Raw genomic sequence first — 22,530 nt, 5'->3', positions numbered from 1 at the left:
GGGTAAAACCAAACGTGTTTACATTGAAGTAGAACTTCTAGTGTTTGATTAGTCAAGATAACATCAATGAATCATCCCGTGAACCAACCAGTAAAAAATTTCTCTCATAGTTCCAGGACTCACCCAACGATTGAATTTGAGGGGACTCGCTCGAGAATAATGGATACTACGACCACTAAGAGCTCTTTTCTTAGTAGTCATGCAGATTGCAGATTCTGACATGGTCAGATTGCTGTCATTAAACCAAGACAGTAAGACGTGAGGGTGAGGCCGGTAAGGGTGAGCAAAACTAAGCTGAAAACCGAAAACCGAACTGAATATCATATTGGTTGTTCGATTCAGTTATTTTAGTTTTCGGTTATATATTTGGTTTTTATTTTTTTAATAATTCAATTTCAGTTCGGTTAGTAGGAAAAAAAATTCGGTCATGACCGAAAAACAAAATAAATATATTATATATTTATATTTAATAAATATTATTTTAATAAATATTTAAATATATTTATATTCAATAAATATGATTATAATAAATATTATTATAACAAATCATATTGAATGGTAAAATATTTATTAATTAATAGTTTTAATTGTGTTTTATTATTATTTTTAGTTTAAAATCACTTTTTATATTTATATATTTTGATTAATCAGTTAACCGAATCGAAATATTTCAGTTAATTTGGTTAATCGGTTTTAGTTTGATAATTAATTTTTGCTCTATTAGGTTATCACCGAAAACTGAACCAAAAAACCGAATGCTCATCTCTAGAGGCCGTTGTGTTGCAGGGAATATGAAAAATAATTAATAATATTCATAACTTCAAAATATTGTGATTTTCTTATAATTCTATATTATATATTGAATGTTTCAAAGTTAAATATTAAATGATTTTATAGAGATATCATAAATAATTATATTTTTTTAATATAATATTAATATTAGATTCAAACTTGAGACTTTATTCAAACATGATAGTAGTCGTTGATGATAAATTACTATTATATATGATATCATGAAAATAAAGGGATTATAAAAACGAATTTCGTGTGCAACTTAAGCCGATGCTGACTCTTGCTTGTCAAACCCAGTTTTGACTTTTGGTCTAATCGAAAGACAGTTTATAAGTTTAAACATGGGTCTTTTGAATAGCATATGATTTACTCCTCCGGTCCTTATTATAAGATCTAATTTGACTTTTTATTTGGTCCTAATTATAAGACCCAATCCATTTTGTCTATTATATTTATGCATTTTTTTTCAAGATAATCCTTCTAATAATGATAGTTTTAGCCAATATACTTAATTAGCAAGGATATTTTAGGAATGACAACACTTATTTATTATAAATAACCAACTTAACTTACTTTCTTAATCTCCTCAAATAAGTCAATTGATCTTATAATTAGGACCGGAGAGTATTTATTTACTTACTTTTGCCAGCGTACTTAATTCAGTTTTTAAACGTATGGATCCCAAGTTCCCAATTACTTTTGGGCAAAAAAAAAAAAAGAAAGTCCCCAATTACTGTGGCCAACTTAATGCCATGTCAAGTAGGGCCCCCTCATGTCGAGAATGGTGATGAGGGTAGATGCGGACTTGGAATTGAATAGGATCAAAGGTACTACAGCTGCAACCCTCTCTAATGCAGTAATGCCCTTCCAAAGAGTTACACTTTCTGTAACTACAATGGCTCATCAAAGAACCACCAAGCCTAAACAAATAAAACCCAGATCTTTACTTATCCTTCTTGCCTTAGTTATATCTGCCATTGCCTTCCTCTTCCTCTTTTCCTCTCGCCTCTCCACTTATGGCTCCTCCTCCTCCTCCTCCAATGCCCATCAAATTATGCTCAAACGGAGGCACCATCGGACTGACCATGACAAGTATTTGTACTGGGGCAGAAGGATTGACTGCCCTGGAAGACACTGCGATTCTTGCGAGGGTTTGGGCCACCAGGAATCCAGCCTCAGGTGTGCCCTTGAAGAGGCCCTCTATCTTCGGAGGTATCCACTCACTTCCTCTTTTCCGCATTCTCCATTCCCTTCTTCTTCTTCTGCATCCTTTTTAAGAGAATGCCCTCGATGGGTACCAAGAATATAAGGAAAACGAAAGGTTCAACTTTCTTCTTATTTCAAATTTTCATCTCTGATCCTTTCCTTTAACTGGTTGGTTTTGATTTAACTATCTGGCTTAATTCAGCTAAATCAGTCATTCTCTGGCTGTTGAGCTGACGGAGACACTGACTTTAAGCCTAAACGGTTTCACTCCACGTCCGGGCCGCGCGAGAGAGCTTTGCACGCTCCTTGCTTATAAATGGAAACTCTGTGCTTCCTAGTTTTCGGATTTTGTAGGCGTCGTATATAGTGACTGAGTACTTCTGCATTGCCTGCTCATGTATATGATCACTCTTGCTGCAGAATTTTCGTCATGCCATCAAGAATGTGCATTAGCCCCCTACATAATAAGAAGGGGATCCTTCATCAGTCTAGTGAGGCTAGTTCAGAGGAAATGTGAGTTGCTTTACGGCTTCCCATTGATTGTTGCTTTTGTTTTCTTGAGTAATTCCCTGTCAAAGAGATTCCATTTGCACTAATGTTATGCAATTTTTTAATTGATGATAGTGGATTGATTTTCTGATTTGACTATGTCTTCTATGAAAGGTGGGAAGCAAATTCTTGTGCCATGGACTCCTTATATGATATGGACCTCATATCAGATACCATCCCTGTAATTTTGGACAATTCAGAAGAATGGTTTGAGGTTTTATCTACAGCCATGAAGTTAGAAGCCAGAGGAGTTGCCCATGTAGAAGGGGTTAGCCGTGCTGATCTGAAAGATAACAATCGCTACTCTAATCTCTTTCTCATAAACAGAACTGCTAGCCCACTTTCTTGGTAGATCATCTATCCCATTCCTCTGTTTTTTTAGTTTCCTCTTCTTTTTATTTCCTTTTTATTCTCAGATTCAGATTCAAATATAATAAACTGTACATTTTTTTTATTCTGCAAATCAAGCCTGACATAAGGATAGAGCACAGCGCATATTTGTACTAAAATCAAGCTTGATATAAGTTGTGAGATTGGGAATAACAATTACAAATTTTTAATTTGCATTCAATGTGACTGTGGTACTGGAGAAGCTAAATATATCATCGTGACTACTTCAGCAACTAAACTTTCTGCAACATTTCTGCCCTTGATGTGTCTTGGGCTTCAAACCTCATCTCCATTTATACAGAACCATAGTAATCAAAAGGAATTTTGATGGAGCTTCTAGAATCTCAAGAGTTATTGGCAGGGATAATTTTGCTTAGAAGTAGGAAGTACTAAAAGATTCTCTATGTGGGTGAATTTGAAGTTAGTATCATAACTAAGTCAAGCTGTAAATCTTTCCTTGAAATTGCTTTTGCTAGACCATGAATATACTTAGGCATAGCTTCATGCTCTGATGTAAAGGACTCCCCCTAAAATAGGTTGTTATATATCTTGAGTATTTCTATTATCTCCTGCAAGTAGAAATAGATAGTTTTGAAATCTTTAGGTTTTTGCTCAGGTAATAGTGGTGTTGACCCTCCAGGTTTATGGAATGCAAAGATCGAAACAACAGGAGTGCTATAATGCTGCCATATTCATTTCTGCCATCAATGGCAGCAGGGAAACTGAGAGAGGCAGCAGACAAGGTTCATTTGATGCACATTCTCTGTGAAGTTTTTGTTTGAAGTCAATAATTTTCACATTCAGGTTAAATTGAGTGGTTAATTTGTGTTTTATTTCTAATTTAAGATAATTTGGTGGAGCATATAGTTTTTAGAATGTAACTAACTTTTTCCCCATTAGTGTTGGACTAGAAAATGGCGTATTGACGAGAACCCGGCTAAGTTATTTCAAGCGGTTGCTGTGGGAGGCAGAGGAAAAATTTGACGATAAATAGCTTGAGCATCACGCGGAGGGACCCAGATGATAAATAAAATAGTATCTCAGTTAATATTGTTAACAAGAACTGAACGAAAGGGCTTGAATCCTTTAGGAGAGATAATTTAGAGGGTAGTTTCCCCGTTTTAAAAATAAAGATGGCTTTGCAGCCAACTCAAAGTTAAAAGGGATTATGTTGCCTTTCGCTTCTGATTTTCATATGCTGAGTACATTATGGCTGACTTTACGTTTCGGGGATATCTATAAACTATTTAATGATGGCAATATTCTTGTCCACAGATTAAAGCACTCCTTGGTGATTATGATGCAATGCATGTTCGTCGTGGTGATAAGATGAAGACCAGGAAGGACAGATTTGGTGTTGTCAAGACCCTGCATCCTCACCTTGATAGGGATACACGGCCTGTGTTTATTCTCTGCAGAATTGCAAAGTGGGTCCCCCCCGGAAGAACCTTGTTTATCGCTTCGAATGAAAGGACTCCAGGATTCTTCTCGCCACTCTCTGTCAGGTAACCCTTCTCATGTGCGTCACACTGGTAATCTGCAAACTTCAGTTAACCATACTATTCATCTGTTATTCTGGGTTAGAGGTTGGCCGCTTGATGATACCCAACCCCTCTACTATACATATTCGCAGATATAAATTGGCATATTCTTCAAACTATAGCAAGATCCTTGATCCAGTGGTCGAGAACAACTACCAATTATTCATGATCGAGAGGCTTGTTTTGATGGGAGCCAAAACGTTCATTAAAACATTCAAGGAGGATGAGACAACCCTCAGCCTTACTGATGATCCCAAAAAGAACAATAAAAATTGGCAGGAACCAGTCTACACAGCCGATCAAGACTCATGCTGACACCCACACCTATTTTCTATGTAGAAAGGTTGTACCCCCCCCCCCCCCAAAAAAAAAAAGGTAAATAGTGTACTCTAACCAGATATTTGCTTGGTAGGAATCCTTGAGAACAAACTCCCCCCATATGCGTAAATAGAACTGAGTTTAAACCCTATCAATAGTATAATGGATGTGTAAGTTGTGATAAAAAATAAATATGACGTGCCTTTATTTTTGTGTAATGCCCAATAAATAATATTACCTCTCGTCTTTAATATAAAAATTAGTTGACTAATTTGAGTAGATTAAAAAAATTATTTAAGTTAATTATTTGTAATAAATAGGTCTTGTTTCTTTAAAATACCATTGTTGATAAGAGTCATTTGATAAAATATTTAACATATGCAACGACTATAAGAATTATCTTAAAAAAATAAATAAATATGAGGTAAAATAAATTAGGATTTTATGTTTAAAACTAGATTGAAAATCAAACTTAGTTTTATATTAGGTATTGAAAGTAATACTATTATTTAGGGGAATTGGTTTTAGTAATCATCACACATGAGTAACATCAGTAATTTGCATCATTTACATATAATTTTATTAGTTTAGATTTAAAATTTTCTATTCATAATTTTTAAATTGAAATTTTTTTTTTGAAAAAACTGAGAATTAAAATAAACTAATTTTTACTTAAAATTCCATACACATTCAAGTATTAAATTGCTAAAAATATAAAAGTGAAATTACTAGTGCGCAATATTTACGATTGTAGTTTTATCACACAAAAAAAATCATGATTATAGTTTTGCTAAACATCAGCTTTCTTTAAACCATTACAATACGAAAGCTAATTGGAAGAATAGCACAGCTTAGAATTGTCTCCATTAATTTGCAAATTTTAAATCAGAAATTCTGTAACAAGTTTTAAAACTGTCAAATAGCACCTATCTATCTTCTTAGCACTTTCAAGATTCATTATGCTAGTGAAGCATTACAGAAAGAGGTCATAATTAGAACGACTGCAAGCCGCAGCCTACTGCAATAGCAAGCAAATGGAAGTGAACAAAAACGAGCGTTAAGTACGGTATGAGTAATTTGTACAGGCTCCTAATTCTCACTACTTTATCAATAATAATTACAAGGTTCAACGTTAATTTGGAGGCAAGAACACAAGTGTCAAGAGCACCTGGAGCTCCCCGCAATGAAAGCCATCCTCATGTCAGAATCAGCAAAATGGCAATGCTTGAAGAATGGGATTTCAGCTGTTAAAGGAATCAGTGGGACTGTGCTTCCAGTAGAATATTTGTGGCCACATTGACATCATTTCTGGCATGCACTAGCGCTTGCCTCGCTGAGCTCCTATCAAATCCCATGGAAACAAGCGTCGCAATTGAGTCCTCTGATGGTTCCGCCACTGATTGCATTGGAGCAGGGTAATTTCTCTGTAACCGAAACTTTGTTAAGTCAACCAAATAATGACATTAACAATTGTCAAACTACACATAGAAGGCCAGTTTTTTTAATAGTTTCCTGTGTATGATTATATTACAATTATATGAACCTTGAATTTTCTTTTGAAGTCTCAAAATAAGATGTGCTATAATTTTACGCAGAGATGCCTAAATTGTGAAATCCAGGCAATGGGACGGGTAAAATTTGAAATTAGAAGTGAAAACTTGCCTCCGCTTGGCGAACTGCTGAATAGAATGGTCTATTTCCTACGGCATTCCTTGTTGATGGAGCACGAGAACCCCCCATAGATGGTGAAAAGAACCGTGAAAAGAGTGATGCAATGGACCGTGGGAACTGAAATAAAGCATAGTAGCATAAGCACAATCTAGTCACGACAATAAATCCTCAAAAGCAACTGTAGTCATAAGCTCCATGCAAGTGACATGTTCAGGTTCAAGGGAGAATAGAGTAAAATGAAAAGGAAGAATATAATCATCTACATATTAAAGTTCCCCTAACCCTTTCTTTTAAACAGAAGTTACACTGCTAACCACAGATTGAACAATGTAATAACAGGAAGATAAGAAACCACACATTATTATTAGACCAGCATGCACGAGTACAAATATCTGCTTCCTTCAAAAGGAAGGTATTTTATAGTGCTTCAAACGATCAACATTGATTATTAGACAAAATCCTAATGCTATCAGCATACGTATCTAACAAGAACATAGGCCTCAGTTAGCTGCTATGAGCTAGCATTCCTTCTCCATCAAAAAGGGTAGCTCCTGGTCTGTAAATCACACGATTGTAAAGATGGAGATGCAAAACTGCAAATTATAATGCGCAAGTGATTAACTCTACGGTTTCATGCAAAGCTAGTGGTAGAATTCTTCCTAGTAGACATAATCACCCAACATTGTGCAGTGAACAAGAAAACATAACTGAGCATGCCTACATTAGAATATAAAATAATAAAAAATCTCATGCCTTCTGATTCAAAGTTACCTTGGCTTTGCGGATATAGAAGACATTCAAACGGTACAACGAACCAGCAAGGATGCCACACAATCCAGGTAAGATTGACCCTTTGAATGACGAAAAAAGAAGCTGCAAAAATAAATAGCTATCAAAGTTTAATGGATTATATGCATTGTTAAACAAAATTACACATAAGAATACATAATCTGGTTACAATTTACCTGAATACCAGCTAGATATGTGAATGACTTATCAGAAAAGGGAAAACCAGCCACACGGAGCCGTGTTGAAACTGGAATATCGAGGAAAAAGGGCACAAATGCAGCAAATATAAGACCATAAGGTCCAGAGGAGACATGTTCCACAAAACGATCTGCAAAAGTGCACCAATACTTTATATGTAGATATCTCTTAGCACAAAAGCATAAAGTGATAAGGGGTGACTAGTTTAAAAGCATATCCAATGCATCATGATAAGATAAGAAACAAGCTGTTGCTGAACTATAAGCACATGCTAGCTAAGGTTGACCATAAATAAGCTTCGCAATTTGCATCATTGTTCTGGAATCCTTTAAGTGGCAAAATCATTATTTCACTAGCACGAAAATGTGATCAGTTAATCCTCAGTAGGTAAATTTTCCAATTGTACATTATTGTCAACAACCTTTTTATCAATTTAGTTACCAAAAACCATGTCAGGCAATTTAGTTGAAATATTTGAATGACATTAAGAACTGGTACTTGGTGCCTAAGCATCCAATAAAGCCTAAATTTAGCTCAAAGTCAGGTCTACATAAAGCAGAATCCGAATTCACTTATGTAAGAATTGAGGCACCGCAGTATAGTGTAACCATATACACTCTCGGTAATAAAGATACATGAAAATTTACTCCAAGTTCAAAAAGTGAAAAGAAGGGGACAATAACATTAAACAAAGAAGACTGAGCACATGATAGACGTGCGATGCAGAGATAATATGAAGTACTCCCTTTGGTCCATATTATAAGAAGCCTTCTAGAAGAAATTTTTGATCCATTTTATAAGGCATTTTGGTAATTTCAATGAGTATGAAATATTTTTCCCATATATGCCCATGTTTAATAAGGGTAGTGAGAGAGAGTAGAAATTAATATGATGTTGGAATTTAGCATAGTTAATAAGGGTAATATTGGGATCACTCAAATTTCATAACAAATTTAATACTTTTAACTATTTTTATTGGTAAGCGTGAATTAGGTAGAAACATCTTATATTGTGTACTAGAGGGAGTATCATCAGTCAAGAAAAAAATATTATAAAAGAAATTAGCCACGAAGGAAGGGCATGAGAGCCTTATATGTGTACCTTTCATGAGCTTTACAGCAATGACCTCAAACAGAAGTGAAACTAGCATGGAAAACATGACAAAGACCTGCGTGAAGATAATTCAAAGCCACATACAGGGTAGTTAGGGTAAAATATATTTCCTCTGGGAAAGAATAACGTAATGCTGAGAATTAATGCTCAAACGTCTACGTAGGCAATAATGGCAGTAAGAGAAAAAAAATGGTGTTTGAAGAGATAGACCTCCTTAAGTTGTCATGTTAGTTAATAGATTAAAGCACCACTATTAAGGAGATCATGGTATGGACAATGCATCACACAAAATTTGATTCTTGATGACGAGCTAGCAGCTATGCTTAAGAGTAAATATCAGTCGTGGCAGAAGCAACATAACAGCCATCCCCCAATTTTGTTAGAAGGCAACAAGCATCAACCATGAAAAGGCAGACATTAATCCAGTTCCCAAATTATAATAATTGGGTGCATCTTGTTCTAACTATATCTCTGGGAATTGCTTCAAAACTCAACAGAAGCATAAAAGTTACTTACAGAGTATTTATTGGAACCTATCTGTCTCTCGAAGACCCTAAAATAGTAAAGCAGATACAGCCCACAAATCAATTCTGGTGTCGATGAAAAGGCAAAGATGGACAGAATCCATTTCCAAGAACGAAGCTTTCCCAAAAAATCCTGCCATGAAGCCAACAAAGTGCGGTAACATAAGAATACATACTAAACTCAAAATGAGCGGAAGTCTTTATGCTTTACGAGTTGGTTTTACAAGTGACAACAGAGTGGTAGTTCATTAAGCGTTTATAAAGTTAGCGAAATCTTATTTATTTTTCCTTTCGCCCTGCTATGGCATGAACCTCTAGAAAAAGTTAAGAAAGAACCGTGTAGAAGTCTGAAGTTTAGTATTATAGCGTCGGAATAAAAGTATCAGTAAGATCATTTGTCTGGCGTTGTACAATAAAAATTGACAAATACCAGGTGATCTGGCACCTGATAAGGGCTGTAAGAATTGACACTGACCCAGTTTGAAAGAAATTAAATTAAAATTATGATTAAACATCGCATTTAGAGAGTAATTAAATTAAATAATAATAAGGATCAAGCTCAATCTATAAAATTGGAATGACTGATACAACTCATTGAAAAAACATCACAAAACCCAGTTCCATTATCCGCCACCGTTGACCTAATTACCAAAAATAAGATGGAACAGGCGAACGAGCAAGGGCACCTGATAGACATTACCAGACTGTTCAAACGGCCTTGGATCCCGAAGAAGATTGAGAAAAGCGCCGAGAAGATGATGACAGTCCTTGTGACGGGAGCATTAGCTGCGACACTCAAGACGATAAGCATTTAGCAATGAATCAGAAGCGAAAACCTTCATCGCAAAAATCTTATTGAGAGGGTGTAGCAATAACACCCAGAAGGTTGTGGAGAGGGATTACACACCAAAACCAGACGGGCCGCCGTTCATTTTCACAGTGAAGCAGAAAGTAACGACCTTGTCTGCGTAATTTGCCTTCGCCTCTGGCTCCGAGTCTCAGGGTCGTCTTCTCGCAACTTTCCCTGAGTTCTTCGCAGTCGAGAATTGCGTATTCTATATTCAATTGACGTGCGCGTGCATTCTTGAATTTTCTCTTGGCTGTTGTCTTTTATTTAAACATGTTCAAAACTTGAAAACCCTTTATTCAATACTACTAATAAATTAAGCGTGCTCGAGTTCAAGCCCTTGGGAATTTAGGATAAAAACTCATCAGGACAGCTGAGCATTCGAGGGATTAGTTAAGATCCAATGGCATTATTCAATATTAGTTGGTTTCATTTAAAAAAGTACAAATAAGCTTGCGATTTTTAATTTTTTTGGCAAAATTTTAAGTACTCTTAATTAGCTAATGCTCTCAAGAATTACTGTAGTTGGGTGTTCTTCTTCCCGTCCACCTGCTTTTAATGGCGTGCATCAATCATTAATCATTGATAATACAATAACAGTATCTTAATTTCTAATGCTACTCCCTCCGATCTTATATATAAACTTCCCGTTTTGATATTCAAAATATAAACTTTATTTTTTATTTTGTCTAAACATTTATTATTTTTTTTCTATTTTACTCTTAGTTGATTATATTTAATGCTTCCCTTTTCTCATTAATGTTATTCACGTGTATTTTCTTTTATTATTATTTTTATTTATTGCTTCTTTTTTTACTCTCTTATTTTTAATTAATTTTAATTGTTATTTCGTTAAACGTGATTCGACTAAACTTATATATATATATATATATATATATATAAATATAAAGGAGGAGGGAGTTTAGGGGGCCTTTTTTTTTAAATTATTAATTACTACTCAAAAACTTAAAAACGTCTTATATTTTTGAACATCGTACTTGTTGAAATTGTCTTATAATTTTAGATGGAACCACTGATCTTTCATGCATAACAAGGTTTTTAGAGGAATTTTCCAAGTTATCAAAAAAATAAGCGGCATGACGTTTTCCATATATTAGACCATCTATTAGAATTTAATACTATGTGGATATTTTTTATGATTTGCTTTCATGATAATTAATGATTAAGTGTTTTTTTTTTGGCCATGATTAGATGTTTGATTCAAAAAAAGAAATCTGTGCTTAGAGGCAACATCAATAGAATCTTGCTGAGTTCCCATCTTAACTTAGACTTACTCGTACAATGATACTATTCGAACATGACGTGGTTCCTTCCCCCTATTACCGCAATCTAAAATTCCAACGCAGTTTGACAGGAACCAAAAAAAAAATTTGATAATTTTCGGAAATTCCCATCCCGACTAATTGTTCAGAATCTCACGCCTTAAATTCAAATATTAGTTATGGGGTAATTACCTGAATCGCTTTTTAAAAATAACAAAGAAATATAATAATTGATCACACCTAATCTCTTAAAAATACAGGCAACTAAAACATGACTTATCTTTCATGCTACAGAAGATCATACCCCTAATATGTTTCATTACTCATGCAAGGGATTTATTCATTGATTTCCAGATTTGCAAGCCATAAGTGTACAGATAAATATAATGCCGTTATTATTACCATTATTCTACAAGTTTGTCAGGCCAGAGGCTCGTCCACATCCTGATCTCTTCCTCACCGTACAGCTTCCTGATTCCGCCGTAAAATCCATCTACTTCATCCCCTTCCTCTCTGTGGTGCTTCCTGTCTATCACTGCTTGTCTCCATCTGCATCCTAATGCATACTGCTTGAACTCCAAAACCACCATGTCTGTCACCAACCCCACTTTTTGTTAGCCATTCATTTCAACCTTTGCTACTCTTACTTACTGCTACAACTTTCCCATGAAGCCTCCTCAGTATTATTTTATTCCCTTTTTCTTGTTAATAGAAAAATGCCCAAATTCCATGGTAACCCTATGGTTTAACTAAACTTCAGAAAGGAGAAAGTGGGAAGACCATTGGGTAATTTTTGTTTGTTACCAGACGCACAACATTGGATACTCATCAGTTAAAATAAACAAACCGGCAAAATAAAACGGAACAGATTGATTCTCTCACCACTAAAGTGACAGTGGCAATGATTCACATGTCCCTGGCATGATTCCAAGTGACCAACGACGCCATACCACCAACCTACAACAGTACATTAATTCTGAATAAGTATGATGGAAGATAGTGTTCACAACAATTCAGAAAAACTTGGGCAGCATTGAACATACCATAAGGATAATCTTTGTTTCTTCTCCACTGGATCTCAATGTGATCTCCTGGTTTTAAGTCATCCAAACGGTCAGAGGTATAAAGAACATGAGAGGAAATGTCAATGGGCGGCATTCTCAGCCTGTCCCAGTGTATATTTTCCTCCATTGACCATCGCGCATGAGGTAAGTACCTGCAGAAAGCATCTCCATTTTCAGCTCCAGAGAAACAGGACCATGACAGACAAAAGATAGTGTCAAAGGTTGGTTTCAAGTTTTGGTTAACACTTCGTAGGATTAACATAGTCCAACTACATTTATCTGTATCGGTTGATCATTATCTAACCACTCGCCTGGGAAGAGCCCTTCTTTGAAAGAGGCGACCTTTCCACTTACCTTGCCTGAAAGGTGTCAGTTCGAGAATCATAGCATAGTTGGGCATCATAACACGAGAGCATGAAACCAGCATGACCATTCTGAAAATGGGAGAATATATTTATCATTGAAGGGTGCTACAGCTACATATAAAATTCAAAAGCAGATCCTCCGTACAGAACACAAATGAACTCTAAGAATTAACAATAAACGATCCAATAAGTAAAGGAACATGCTGAAGTGATAACTCATAACAAGCTGAAACCATTTACCTCTCGGTTATAGACTTGGGCTGGGAACCAAAACTTCCCGTTCTCAAGAGAAAGATACAAAGCCATGAATGAATCGTCTGGTAACACGCTCCTGCCAGATTGCCTGCCGTTTCCTGATTTGGTTTTAATCCATTGAAAGGGACTAAAACTTTGAAGGGAAGCAAATATTCCTTTTTGATTGCGTCTGTGGAAGATTTTTTCTCTGTTTCGGGAAGCCACATACCATCTCCATTGCCTATAAGCAGAGGCACCGATAACTTTACCCCACTTACGCTCTATGTGTTTCTCCCATAAATAGTCACTTCGACATCTCTCCCTAAGAGATGGGCACACTGATGCCATATTGCATAAATCAGCTGGGGAAAGTTTCTCAAGGACGCAATCCAATGCCAAATCAGGCAAATCCAACGGAGAAAATTTGCATGCCTCTTCTCCACTCCCCACTTTAGGCACTAAATTGTCCTTGTTCACTGACATAGTTGGAGGAACCTCACTAAAACTAAAAGCTACCTCGCTTTTCCGGTGCTGGGAACTTAGTGAACTTGATAAGCTCTCCCAAAACCCAATTGGCTTGCCGGTTAATGACTTGGAAAGGACGATGAGAAAGGAGAGGAAAGACAATAAAAAGCACAGCATTGTAATAAAATACTTATCAAGTGGTTTATCTAGTTCAGATTGGGGGGGTAGCAAAGCTAGAACTCATTGCAAATAAGGACATGACAAGTGCTTGTGCTTGGTCTTTCGTCAACAACAACTAAAATGTTTAACAATCAGTGAGAAAATGCTTTCTTTTCTATTTCAAGCAACGGAAGAAGAGATTGGTGGATTGGCGAAACTAACAGTTTTGTTTTGCTCAGTGCTTCCTTTGATCCGTCGCTATAAGAGAAGGACTTGTGTAGACTCCACAACCGACAAACTTTTCAAAGCCGATAGTTAAAGTAAGCCATTGAAAACACAGAACAAACATCAGGCATGCTTCTTTAATGCATTACTATCTCCATACAGTGAATGGCCAATAAGAGAGCCTATCCTGTACAGCGAGTGGGAGGCAGCTGTCACGGCTTGAAAGGGAGATATCAAGCGCAAGAAACTGAGCTATAGGCCAACACTATAATGACGAACTAATTGATGGTATGACCCGAAAATGACATGGGATGGGGCCAAAACCCCAATAAGCAAACTAGTACTGTAATCTAGGAGACGAAGGAGAAACTAACCTGGTAAGTCTGAATTAGACACCAATGATCGGTTTAATGTGCTTGCGAATATCGCAAAAAAGCTAGAAGATGACAGTGAAATGCTGAGTGGGTCTCAACTCTCAACCTTTTCTGAATGCTCGTTTCGTGTGAATCTGTGCGGCGTGCTAGTGTGATTGTGTGAAAGAAGGGAGGGAAGAAAGGGACTCCTATCATAATTGATGATGGGTTTCAAGAGTCGCGGGGCGCCTTCATTTGTTGCGTGTCATTGTGATTTACACAGTGGCATACAGAGAACTTATTCCTTTTTCCTAACTCCTACCAAACTCCATTACCCCACAAACCCAGGCCATAAGAGTTCCAGTATTTATCAGTCCTAATCCTGACTGGAGAACCCAATTACCTTTAACTGATCACGACATTTACAGTATGATAATACCAGCCATTTATTACCAAGTCCGGGAAAAGGACACGGGTTTGGGGCCTGGGTCCTCCTCCTCTGCCTTGTATTTCCGTATGGTGCTTCCAATGTCCTTTCACCTCGTTTTTCACTTTCAAGTTTCATCGCCTCTGATTTCTATTTCATAAATTTCCTGATGCGGAGAACTTTAGGATGCTCACGTAAAGTGCCAAAGTGCATATGCAAATCAATTCGATGTACCGTCTCAAGCCAAGCAAGTCTGCATGAAGCAACTCTCTACAGTAGCACGACACAACGTGACGCGCGTCTTTCATGGCAAAAGGTTGGCGCTTGGTAGCAAATTTTTAGCCAGATGTGTTCGCCCTTTTGATTTGTACTTTCACGAATACGATGAAAAGTGTCACGTGAAAGTAAAATTGATGGGTTTGTGGCATCCATAGTCTTAGTGGCCCAAATGCCCAATAATTGGGGAAAACTTGGTCAAGACACGTAAACATGTTAAACGAGGTAAAAAAAAAAAAAAAACACTACGGCTTTGATCGCCCGTGCGCATGAGTCATTTTCTATCATGCATAAACTTTGAAGTTTGCATATAATTTTTCTGCAATTCTAATCTTACACTAACATTGATTGCTGGAAGGCGCCATGTAATGACATGTGTGTAACTGTAAGTAATTCGCCAGCCCTTTTTAACTATACGCGTGATCTCACAAAGGGCATATCCATACACTTTGTAAAAATGGAACATCAATCATCAATCAAATTGAAAAATAAAGCAACCCACCATTTATGAATAGTTTCTTCTTAAACCTGTCCCTGATAAAGTAACTGCGTAATAACAGGAGGATAATATATTTGGAGGGGACGAAAGGGAAAACGCTTACTTTACTTTGCGTGCTTTAATAGTAATATGATTATCGGTTTGTCGAATGGAGGAAGAAACAAAGCCAAAAGTTCAGGACACGGAAGGTTGCCATTATTAGGTTTATGCCGCCTATGTGAGCTCGAAATTGTTTGCGTGGTTGATGAGCAAAAAATTGAAATTGATTTTGTAAACACTTGATGTTCATGTTTACGAATTTGGGTTGATCCAACTGATTCAACTTGGGCCGAGTAAAATTCAACGGAATAAAGGTTTCCCCATCAAATTCATTTTTTCCAGTTCGATTATTTCCTTTTTTTTATATATATTTGACTTTAATTTTATGAAAATTCAGTTTCCAGTTTCGTTATTTGAAAAATGGTTAAAATGAAAAGAAACCTAATTTGTGCATAAATTTGTAATGGTTACTTATTTAATTTTAAGATGTTACTTACATCAATTTTTTTATATTTATTATGTCAAGTTTTCCAATCATACATGATTATATGTCATATTTTTAAAATATTAATATTTTGTTAATATTTTAAAAATATGAAACAGGATCATGTGATCAGAGAACTTGATGTAATGAATATAAATAAATTAATATAAGTTTTTTTTCTTAATTTTATTTGGTGGGTGAGTGACTGTGACTAATTAAATGAAGTTTTTAATAATTACAACCCTAAACTAATCTTTCTCAGTTCTCACTCTTCACTCTTCAGGCTGTGACTGTTCTCCTACCTCAGTTAGCATAAAAACAGACTAAATCCCTATCCGACGCCTTAGAGAATTGGTTAGGCTTAAACCTGACCTTAAGCAACAAAGGGGTAAGAGTTAAGGCCTAATTAATGATCTTTTAAGAAAAATAAGATAGGCTTTTTTCTTTTTCAATTGACCGGTTGGTCACTTGGCCCTAATTATAAATTCTCTTTAAATATATTTGGCTAAAATATGCATTTAATCATTGTCCTTCAACTAATGTAGAGTTTTAATATAGTTTAATCTTCAAAACAATAATAATTATTATGAAAAACATGATTTAAGCTTAACAGTTTTAAAACTAAAAAATTAAAAATATATTTTATAAAATTAATTAAGTTAAAACACTAAATATATACTTTAGGCAGTCTTTTTTTTTTTTTATTATACATAGCATATGTAATATGCTCTACTAATATAATGTGTAAACTGTAAAGCTACCATAATGGTCCTGTTTAAGATAGTGGTAAAAATCTCTTATAAACACGTTTTTACGTAAATCGAGATAAAATTTTTTTCATATACTTTCTCGTATTTCATAAATCATGATTAAAAAACTACTTGTAAGCTGTTTCAAACAATGCAATATCCTCAAAATACTTGAGTTTAGAAAGATTTTTCACCCCAGTTTTTTTTTTAACTACTTGATTATAAATATATAAGAAATGAGTTCTGTGCGCATTTTCAAAGCAGATGCCAAACAGCCCAGCCTTGTACCAATGATCCCTCCGGACCTGGCTTCTCTCCGCTGACAAGGTCCCTCTGCTGCCCTCCTCTACCCAAAACACTGCCGTTTTGGTGCAAAATGAGGGGAGCTGATTGCTTTTTTTTTTTTTTTTTGTATTCCTTTTTTTTTGTATTTTGAAGTTTTTTTCAGTAGCATCTAATATATTTTTTTGGTAGCACCTAATGTCTCATAATAATTTTTGGTACACTTAATACTCTAAAATATTTTTTGATACATTTAGCATCTTAAAATATTTTTTTCATAAGCATCAAATATCCTAAAATAATTTTTTGTTACATTCAGTATTATAAAATATTCTTTTAGTGACCTGGCTTAAAAAAAACAAAAATACAAGAAAAAGGGAATACAAAAAAAAAAAAAGAAGCAATCAGCTCCCCTCATTTTGCACCCAAAACGGCAGTGTTTTGGGTAGAGGAGGGCAGCGGAGGGACCTTGTCCTTATTCCTCCGCCTCGCGCGCATTGCCCTCTATCTTGTGTTGGGGCTCAAATCTTCTCCTATGCTCGTCTGCTTATTGATCGAATCCGTGCTCGCTTGCTCAGATCTTCTCCGTTAAGGTTCGGCTGAGCAATACCAGGAGTGTCGGCCACTTGATAGGTTCGAGCTTTTTTCCACTTCTGAATTCTCCGTTAGGGTTCATCATGTCGTTTGATTTAAACCGCACGGGTAGTGTAAGAAGCTTTATTTTGGAATGCAGATTGGCCTGCTCTTATTTACTTATTTTTTACGAAGAAAAATTAAGTAAATAATATGGATTCTCTGAGTTTCTCTGTCCAGTTTAAGGGCATGAAACCAGGAACAGCTGTCCATGGAAAATTCAGTGATTTAATCTAGGGAATTTAATTAATTTATATTTTAAGTAGCTCTATCTGATCCAGTGATCTCCATGTATACGGACAGTGTTGAAGTCCCAGGTCGCGGTATCCATTTTAGAGAAGCGGGTAAACCAAGCGGATCGGTTTCATTTTAAGGTGTAAGGATTTACTATGGATTCTGAAGACGCGAAAAGTGCAAGAGAATCGCTGGACCTTGCATTTCACATGGCGAATATACTTGACACAGGTCTGGACCGTCACACACTCTCTCTTCTTATTGCTCTTTGTGACCTGGGTGTCAACCCGGAGGCCCTTGGGGCTGTTGTCAAGGAACTGAGTGGAGAAGTGGCCAAGAAGAAATAACAGTTGACAGAAACCCCCATCTTCATCTTTTTGGCTGCTCGCAGCTCCATCACCTGCGTCCTAAATGGATTCCCCTTTTTAGTTGTGCCTGCGTGAGTTTTTTTTTTTTTGCGAATCATGCCTGCTTGACTTCTTGAGACCAGCCATACTGTATGTTTTCTAGTGTGGATTATTGAAATTTTGCACATCCATTGGTGGTTCTGTTGTGTGGTTTCCATTGATAATTGCTGATATTGGCTCAGCCCCAGGAAAAAAAAAAAAAAAAAAGGGTGCCGATTTTGCGATTTACACGTTGAAGGCTCCCCTTTTGAAAACTCACGCCCACGCACACCCTTCTCTAGTTTCCCGGTGATTTTCCTGGTCTGGGAAATGTGGATGATTACTGTTTATAGGTACGTACGTATATATAATTAGTTGTTGGGGGGGGGGGTGGGGGGATTGAGCCTGGCTCAGCATTTGGAGGGCAATAAGTTACTTCTTTTTGAGAGCAAAAACACGTTTGAAAAATTTGTGGTGTTTGGGTTGATGATTGAGTAATCTATTTTTTGCATAAAAAGCTATAAGTAAAAATTAGCGACTTATACTTATGGCTTATGACTTATGATTTTTGAAACATGAAGAAAAAGAAAGTTAAGAAATTTACTATCTCTTATAGTTCTTATTATAAGTCTCAAATAATTAGTTAAAATTAGTTAAAAAATAATAAATAAGTTAGAAATATATTTTTGTTTTCAATATGTCCTTATAATAAATGATAAAAAATATATATATAAGATTAGTTTATAAATAATTTAAAATTATTATATTATGTAAATTGATAATTTTTTTATTTTTTATTATTAATACAAGTCTTATTCATTTTAATAATTTTACAAATTAAAATTATTGATTCAATCATAATCCAAGTAACTTATTTTCATAAATTAATTTTTATAAATTCTAATCCAAATACAATTCACATTATCTAATTTAGTTTTTATTTAATTTTATTTTTTTAAAAATCAAATTGACAATATTTTTTTTTTAATAACTAATCCAAACGGACCCGGCTTGTTCAAGGATTGGAGGTTGGAACAACTCTTTAAAAATGGACGGGCGGTTCTGTTTTGGGCCAACCTTCAACGAGAGCCCATGACTTTATCATTTTCTTATTTTGCTGGGCTCACCGCCACAGGACTTACCCCAGTTGTTCAGACTAATTTTTTTGGATTTGAAGAGTTCTACACTAACGGTGTGAGTTATAAGCAGGACCTCAGTCCCCAAATCCCACTCAGCAGGAAACTTTCTTGTCGGTGTGCATGAAAAATTAAAGAACAAACTTGGCAATTGCTTAACCAAAAATAATTTGCTCAAGTAATTCAAAGCAACATTTTGTTTCGTTATTGGGTTGGAAGGTGTGGTTTTGGGACTAGTAAACATGCCTCCTATTACAACAATTCTAATTTTTATTTTAGACATCTTACGAGCCTCTTATTTTAAAGTCTTCAACGTATGAATATTTCGCATATTTGAAACTTTCATAACACGTGTCATATTTATACTCTTTTTGATAACATCACTTGAGAAATCAACCACAGAAACTTGATAAAGTACTTTCTTTTTTTAAAACAAAAAGAAATTTGTGCATTTCAAAATTTTGATTAATAGTTGCTTTTTACTCCAACGTGGCTTTTGGAGAAATTATATTTGACTGGCTTAAACTAAATAGTCGGAATGATATTTTCTTTTGCCGAATTCCTACTGATAAATATCCCAATGCAAGATCTAGTCTTGATGCATTATGCTCATGCATGTGCTTTCGTGGAGGGGAGCAAACATTAAGTGCAATAAGATTAATATTGAAACTTGAAAGCACAAGCCTAAAACAACCCTACATAGTCCAAACAAAATTCTCAAACTCATGACAAAAAATTGTTGTGTTGAGTCAAAATAATGCAAGAGCAAATGATTATGAAGATCTTTTGAGGGTTCTGACTATCACAAGAAGCACAGATCACAGGATATTTGTATTAATTCAGTATATAGAGAGATATTTTATGTTGGTTTGAGACATAAACCTAATCTGATTTCAATATTTCACTTATCAATGGGATGATTGAAAAACTAGAATTATCCCTTTTATTAGCCATAACCAACCCAACGCCTATCATAAGCAATTATTCCCCAGCGGAAGGGTTCCTTTAAGATGATTTGGAGCTAAAATTCAAACTTATCTGCAACACATGGTTATGATTGCCCAAAGAAACAACTAACAATTTGCTCAATCCCGTGGAATAGAGAATAATATTAGGAGTAATACACCCGCTAATGCCTTAAAGTTAGGCCATGTTCTACCAGATGCTTGTGAGAAATAAAAGTTGCGCAATTGGATTAACAAATTGAAGTTCTAAAATATAAAGTAATGTCGCAGGCTATCAACGGCCAAAGAAGGGGGTAAATGGAAATATCTGGTAAATATTATCCACAAAACAAATAAAGAAGCAGTGAATGTGAAGAGCGCCACGCCATACGCGTAACCACGTTGAGGAGACACAACAAAAATGTTGGCTTGCACAGACATGATGCATGGCTCATGGTAAGCCTGTTAATACCCTTTATATCAAATCGAAATTGAGGTTTATGTCTCTTGTCTGAGCTCTAACCACAGAATTCTAACACGAACATCCTTCATGTATCTTATTTTGTTCAATTCATGACGTGCAGTTTTTCCCCTCAACCTTAGTCTTAAAATTCTTCTTTATTATCTGCTGCGTTCTAAATTAAAAAATGTATATATTACGCTTTCAAATGAAGCCTATGCTTTAGCATATTGACCAAATATTCCCTACAAAGCTTTCTCTTTATGCCCTAGCGGCCATTCTAGGACCTCTCTATAGATGCTTCACTCTTTTCCTTTGATTCTATAAAGTAGCAGATTCCTGATTTCTTCCTCTGCAATAGTGTCAAACCCCTTAATCCAGTTCTTAGTTATCAGAACTATAAAATAATCTAGATATTTATCAACAGATTTACTCGTTTAGAACTTGTCAAGTCTCAACAAAGTAACAATGGACCAGTGGGAAAAGAATCTTCCCGCAATGGTGGAAGAGCCCATGTATCACTTTGTGCATGGGATAAGGATTCTGTATATTGATGGGAAATGTTAGATCTTCACCCATCACTTTCTCTCATTAAGATTTCACCAAAGTCGTTGGAGTAATTTTCAGCCAATGATCAGGCTACCCCCACATTACCAATTGTGGTCCTGATGCAACTTGACAACGAGACTCTTGCATTCACTTTGAATTGGTAGAGATCTTGTAGGAAAAACTTGTGACTAACAGAATTCCTACAAGAAAGGAAGAGGGACTTCACGAGCTGTAAGGAAGAATACTTAAACGTACGTCAATGAAAATGAAACCATTTGCATTGAGGGAATTTGAATTTGTCCATTACAAGTCTTATGGGAATTCAGAATACTGATGTGTTTAAGTTTGAACTTTAACATCCTGAGTTATATGTGAATATTTAGGTCTACAAGTCTTCAGATATAAAAGCCATTAAATAATGTTACACCATGAAAAATAAGCATTAAGTTTCACTAATTAGAGGAATAGACTACACTGAAGCCTACTTGCTGGATATCATGGACGACAGATCCATTAAGAGGGGGCAACCTAAACCAAGTTGCTATTTAGAGTCAAGGTGCCACTACACCGACCTCTAAGTATGTGCTCTTGAAAGATTGAGCCTGATTCCAAAATCCAGACCGATATTTTAGCCTTTTCCCACAATTGGGTCGTTTTAATTTCGTAATGAAATCCACTGAAGTATGTATATGGCTTGGTTAACAACATTAACCCAAGAATCAGTACTGCCCACCCCCACTACATGCATGACCACACACATGAACCTGTGGTCTAGGATGCGAAAGCAGAGATCCAGAGTACATTTTTACATGTCAGCATGAAGTCATTGAACTTGCAAGATTATAGACTTCAAGAACGAAATGAAAACATCAAGGCACACAATACAACAAACAAAGCAAAGGCACGCTATACTTGAAATTGTTTCAGAAGATCGAAGCGGAGTTAAGCTGAGCTATTGCTCATAAAACGGCAGAAATTAAAACAGAAAAAATTTAGTTCCTTGTAAATTTGTCAGAAGATAATGTTCATACAATATGTGGAAATCTTTATTTATGGTAAAACCATCCTTCTTTAGTTAGTAATTATCCCTTTCAGCCTCAAGTTATGGCAGTAATCAAGCTGATGAAGATTTCTGTCATCACTGTACTGCCTTTCCAATGACAACCAGATATCGTTTAAGATATGACGGTGAACTTTCCTTATCTACAGGTAATATTGTAATAATGGCCAAAAAAATTAAATGGGACAGCTAGGCTCACCCCATGTGTTGAACCCGGAGGGGCATACTTGACAGTTACCCAATTTGCATGAGGCATAGCCAAATGTAGCAGCTAAAGATGATGAAC

The 22,530-nt window shown here is 35.8% G+C and overlaps 3 protein-coding genes and 1 long non-coding RNA gene across 5 annotated transcripts; 2 read left to right on the top strand and 2 right to left on the bottom strand.

Annotated features, from left to right (window-relative positions):
- Positions 1 to 1,657: 1,657 nt before the first annotated feature.
- Positions 1,658 to 5,008, top strand: LOC114720064 (uncharacterized). 2 transcript variants are annotated; one of them, XM_028905670.1, is made up of 7 exons: positions 1,658 to 2,004; positions 2,419 to 2,511; positions 2,662 to 2,895; positions 3,578 to 3,680; positions 4,213 to 4,442; positions 4,571 to 4,828; positions 4,865 to 5,008. In XM_028905670.1, the coding sequence occupies exons 1-6, from the start codon at positions 1,688 to 1,690 to the stop codon at positions 4,791 to 4,793; spliced, it is 1,200 nt and encodes a 399-aa protein (XP_028761503.1). In that variant the 5' UTR covers positions 1,658 to 1,687; the 3' UTR covers positions 4,794 to 4,828; positions 4,865 to 5,008. The 2 variants fall into 2 exon arrangements, with proteins under 2 accessions (XP_028761503.1, XP_028761502.1); XM_028905669.1 differs by having other exon boundaries at positions 4,571 to 5,008.
- Positions 5,009 to 5,662: 654 nt separating this feature from the next.
- LOC114720066 (rhomboid-like protein 20) lies at positions 5,663 to 10,156 on the bottom strand. The gene is made up of 8 exons (XM_028905673.1): positions 9,999 to 10,156; positions 9,792 to 9,877; positions 9,084 to 9,224; positions 8,556 to 8,622; positions 7,433 to 7,584; positions 7,239 to 7,340; positions 6,459 to 6,584; positions 5,663 to 6,220 (listed from the first exon to the last, which is right to left on the bottom strand). Exons 1-8 carry the CDS (start codon positions 10,021 to 10,023, stop codon positions 6,053 to 6,055), a joined length of 867 nt encoding a protein of 288 aa, XP_028761506.1. The 5' UTR covers positions 10,024 to 10,156; the 3' UTR covers positions 5,663 to 6,052.
- Positions 10,157 to 11,422: 1,266 nt separating this feature from the next.
- Positions 11,423 to 13,665, bottom strand: LOC114720065 (F-box protein At2g26850). Its single transcript, XM_028905672.1, has 5 exons — positions 12,891 to 13,665; positions 12,640 to 12,719; positions 12,265 to 12,437; positions 12,104 to 12,178; positions 11,423 to 11,813 (listed from the first exon to the last, which is right to left on the bottom strand). The coding sequence occupies exons 1-5, from the start codon at positions 13,524 to 13,526 to the stop codon at positions 11,626 to 11,628; spliced, it is 1,152 nt and encodes a 383-aa protein (XP_028761505.1). The 5' UTR covers positions 13,527 to 13,665; the 3' UTR covers positions 11,423 to 11,625.
- A 3,655-nt stretch (positions 13,666 to 17,320) lies between these two features.
- On the top strand, positions 17,321 to 18,257 carry LOC114720067 (uncharacterized). The gene is made up of 2 exons (XR_003737951.1): positions 17,321 to 17,475; positions 17,779 to 18,257. It is a non-coding gene; the product is annotated as an uncharacterized LOC114720067 (long non-coding RNA).
- Positions 18,258 to 22,530: the final 4,273 nt, after the last annotated feature.

This window comes from Neltuma alba, unplaced genomic scaffold (genome assembly GCF_004799145.2).
Source record: "Neltuma alba isolate B1F8T4 unplaced genomic scaffold, ASM479914v2 tig00011962_pilon, whole genome shotgun sequence".
Taxonomy (NCBI): domain Eukaryota; kingdom Viridiplantae; phylum Streptophyta; class Magnoliopsida; order Fabales; family Fabaceae; genus Neltuma; species Neltuma alba.
Note: the sequence above shows the minus strand (reverse complement) of the source record. Positions and strands in the feature narration are given on the sequence as shown.